This window comes from Poecilia mexicana, unplaced genomic scaffold (assembly GCF_051168715.1).
Source record: "Poecilia mexicana isolate PSO_F unplaced genomic scaffold, ASM5116871v1 scaffold_18, whole genome shotgun sequence".
Lineage (NCBI taxonomy): Eukaryota > Metazoa > Chordata > Actinopteri > Cyprinodontiformes > Poeciliidae > Poecilia > Poecilia mexicana.
Window position 1 is genome coordinate 13,602,045 of NW_028263387.1, and position 4,513 is coordinate 13,606,557.

At 40.3% G+C, this 4,513-nt stretch overlaps 1 protein-coding gene across 1 annotated transcript; it reads right to left on the minus strand.

The window, feature by feature from the left end:
- Positions 1-2,725: 2,725 nt before the first annotated feature.
- On the minus strand, positions 2,726-4,513 carry LOC106905562 (homeobox protein HMX2-like). The gene is made up of 2 exons (XM_014970457.2): positions 3,463-4,513; positions 2,726-3,307 (listed from the first exon to the last, which is right to left on the minus strand). The coding sequence occupies exons 1-2, from the start codon at positions 3,677-3,679 to the stop codon at positions 2,775-2,777; spliced, it is 750 nt and encodes a 249-aa protein (XP_014825943.2). The 5' UTR covers positions 3,680-4,513; the 3' UTR covers positions 2,726-2,774.

Below are 4,513 nucleotides of genomic sequence, written 5' to 3' on the forward strand. Positions count from 1 at the left end.
ATTTGAGTTCCTCTTGGTTCTATCTATGGCTCTTTAAGTTTACACTAATCCAAGCATGTTGTCTCATTATCCTTTCATAGTCAAAGCATGATCCATAATTACTAGCACCCCTAGTAAAAATGTTAGTCATTAAATGTTTCTTTTTATAGATGCTTGGCGACACTAAGTTACTCTTTGCTGCAGTTTTCTAAAAAGAAACCTTTTTTTTTTAAAAAAAAAAAAAACTTTTTCACCTCCTCACTATGAACGGTTTCAACACAGAGCGAAGATCTGCTGAGTTTATTTCATAGTGGCAACACAAAATGAATCCATTAAAAACATTTCAACGTGTTTTATGTTCGCCGCTTAGTATTTGTTCTCAGTTTTTAAAGTTGGTATTTTGCTAAGTTCTTTAGTGTGATTTAGATTATTCTACTAAATCAATAGATAAATGAAAATAAATTAACATGGGGTCCCTCTGTACATCTGTGTTATGGGTGTTAATAATTATGGAGAAAAATGAACTCCACCCTACATTAACAAATTAACCCAAAGTTATGCTTTTCATCTGAAACTGAGCAAAGTTAAAATGTTATAAACAAACGGCCGGATTTTAGAAAAGCTGATTTGTATGCCTATTAGTTAAATATTCCTTCTTGCTAAAAGTCACCAAAAGTTGTCTGGCGTCTAGTTTAGACGGCTTCATCAAGGGCCTGAAAGTAGATATTCTAGCATAGATGTATGGATTAACACAAAGGAAACGGACAAAGAAAGAAATAGAGTGGAATAAAACGATATCTATGACTTTTTAACTTGTTTTTTACAGTTCAAACTCAAAAATGAGCCCCGGTTTGACATTAGAAAACAAAAACTTTCTGTTCTTTTTTTTTTTTTGGCAAAGGATGCAAGTGCACACAGTAAAGGTAAAAAAGACAGGAATTCAGCAGAAACAACAAGCGATCTGCAGGCGCACTAAGTGGGTGAATGAGCAGGTTAACAGCGACGGGGCCTTGAACGGCTGTGACAGGGAGAAAGCAGCGAGAGGCTCCAGCACTGAAGGGACAAGTGACCCGGAAACGGCGAGTAAAGTGCGGCTCGCCCCGGCCTCTTTAGAGAAAGAGGGGGGAAAAAAAAAAAAATCTGTGCAGAAGCATTGCGGTGAGTCTGCTTAAAACACACATTTCGCCCGGTTCCCTCAGTGTTTCTGCAGCGACGCGTCGCTCAAACCAACAGCACAAGGAAGAGTTTGTTTTTCTGGGCTAGTTCCTGCTCACGAGTGTGGCGGCATTACAAACAAACTCACATGTAAACTCCAGAATATATTAGCCCTTTGGAGTCTAATTGACCCTCAGATCACTGTGAGAGAGAGGAGCGCTGTTTGTGTACTTAAGTTTTTATGTTTCAGTGTACATTTTTATATTCTGCCAAAACCCTGTAAACATAAATAACTTCACAGTATCCACATGGAGTTTATCACAGAGGGAAAAGCATCTTTTAATTATTTCTTCAGCTCCAAAAAATAAAAATAAATCAGAAAAACAACTTTTTATAGGAAACTGTTAAAGAAGGGTTCAATTTGGAGATTCAGATTAAATATGTTTTCTAGTAATGATTATCATAACCTTATTTCATTTCTCATACTTGGACACAGCTTACTTAGCACCACCTCCGTCTAATTAACAGTGACTGTGAATCTTTCACACTAAACTGCTTCACGATAGACGTAGGACAAACAAGAACTTTGCTACTTAAAATATTTGTAAGTGGCAGTTTTTCCTTTAATCTTAAAAACGTTATAATTACAAAGAAAGCAGCTCTTTTTAAAATTATCTAGTCACTTTGTAACTCTAAAATATTTTTCACTGTTTTATCTCTCTTGGATATTTCAGTCTAAATGAATGAGTTTAAACAATACGGTAATTGTTGCCAAAAACCTGACAGTTAAAATAAAATATAACTTTTTTTAAAAAAAAGTTGTCAAAAAATAAAATGAGACCATGGGATTTACGTTTGGCTTTCTCAGGTTTTTCAGCCTCATGCTGACTTAAGCTGTAACAAACACAAACACGACAATATAGTAGAAACTTTAGGTGTGTAAAAAAAAAAATCAGGTTTACTTTGAGTACTTATGCACAGGTTCCCCTTTGAAAGAGTGGGGGGGGGGGGGGGGGTAGAATACTTTCTTCTGCAGCAAGTCCGTCTGCACAGACTAGTAAATGTGCAGCCAGGCGGGTTTTCCGTTCAAATAGCGGCGATGGTATGGATTGCATATATTCCACATTTTATTGCAAAATTCTTTGTCATGATTAGAACTGCGTTCACAGTTTAACAGTCTTATCAAATGTCAAGTGAACAGAAACTGTAACACAAACAATAATAAGGCCTTATATAAATACACAAAATCAGAACCGCGCTCACACACACAGACACACACACACACACACACACACACACACACACACACACACGCAGTGAAGTATTACTGCGGGGTAACAAAGCTGATGTATCACTTGGTACATTCGATCAAATGAGACTTGATACATGCTCCTTTACTGTGAAGATGATGAACTCCAACAACAGCGATGATGGTGATGATGATGATAATAATAATAATAATAATAATAATAATAATAATAATAATTAATAATGAAAAGAAAAAAGTGGCACATGCATGTTTGGGACTTGTTGATGAGAAATCCTTTGAACCAGGCCGGAGATTTAATTAAAATAATAATAATAATAAAATAAACTGATCGCAGATGATTGTCGCCTGTAGTGTCCAAGAACAAACCCACTCAGTCTCCGTCAAACAGGCCAAAGTATTTGGCAGAGTTGGAGAAGTAGATGTAAGGCGCGGCGTTCGCGGTCGGATACACGACGGGGAAAGGCATGGGTAACAAACATCCGCCCAGCAGGCTGCTGTCTTTGTAGAAACTCGGTAGCTGCGTGTTTTTCCCCGCCTCGGCGAAGTGTTCCGCGGCCAGCGGGCCCTCCATGTCCGTGGACAGCTGTCTTTTGAGCTTGTTGCGGCGGTTCTGGAACCAGATCTTCACCTGGGTCTCCGTGAGCTGCAGCGAGCTGGCGAGGCACGCCCTCTCCGAGCTGCTCAGGTAGCGCTTCATGTCGAAGGTGGCCTCCAGCTGGAAGATCTGCCTCTTGGAGAAGATGGTGCGGGTCTTCTTCTTGACCGAGGCTTTGGTGTCGGCGGCGGGCTGCTGCTGCTGCTGCTGCGGCTCGGGGCCGTGCGCGCCTTGCGCCTCCGGAGAGGAGGCAGCGGTGAGCGGCGCGGCGCTCTCCCCGCGCTCCGCTGAATGGACTGTGGGCTTCACTGTGTAGAGAGGTGACGAAATACTCTTTAAACCTTTTCAGATTAAATTAAAGTGCGCTTTCATGCTTTAATGCATAATTATGTTGCTAAAAAATAAATAAATAAAATCCTGTTTGTTATTTTATTTATTAAAAGTAGAGAAATATGGGAGTCACCTGTCACATCTGACTCGCTGTCATCCTTCTTCGGGACGTCCCATATCTCTTCGCATCTCCTCTGAAAATCACTCCTACTCCCAGTGTCCCTCTGCTCCTTTAAGGCGTCCAAACGCGCGCCGTCTTGCCGCTGCTTCAGGTTTAAGATGCTGTCTATGGTGAATGTGAAACATGCGCTCCGACTCGGCCCGTCCTCTTTGCTCATATTCTCGGGCATCTCATGCGCTCCTGCTGGGTTCCACACTCGGTCTCTCCGAGCCGCATCGCTCCGCTTCCACCGCCGAGACTGGCACGCGCAGGAGCCGGTGATCCCGGAAGGGTGCGGGATCACCGGCTCCTGATTGGTGGAGATGAGGGAACAGACGAGAGGCGGGATCAGTGTTCACGTCGGGTCGCCATATTGTAGCCTAAAACTTTTTTTTTTTTTTTTTTTGAGCCATGAAAATAAATGTGTTGTTTCCTGTCGAATAGTGCAAATTAAATTCAGATTAGATTGAACACAGAGCTCAGTCTTGGTAATTAAAGGCACCATTGACATTCAAATGTGTTGTTCAAGATTTTTTTAAAACTCAAACTGAAATTTTGACAGGATTTTCTTCTTTTTTTTTTTTTTTTTGGATAATCTAAAAATGAGTTCAAGGCGTCACGGTGTTCTGTTTTTTTAAGAACCATGCAGATCTGAACTCTGAACTCCTTCATCTGGATTTCAGTTCAGTTTTTGCTCATATTGGTGCATGCACACTCATCCAAAACACATGGAAGCTGTTGTGCATCTTGGTGCATACATTTTATTCACATTTGTGACTCAAAAAGGTACAAAGGTCTGTATGAAAATCCTCTTAAATAACAAAATATGTAATAATAATAATAATAATAGGTGTGAGTCGTGATTACAATTATTGTCGTGAAAACTCACATATAATAAAAAGTGTTTTTGTAACTGATTGATAGTGATTACATAGTAAACATTTTAAGCGATGAAGGAATTTGGGAGATTATGTTGGAAGGTTTGTGCGACTTAAACTGGCCTCCCAATACGCTATGAAAAATA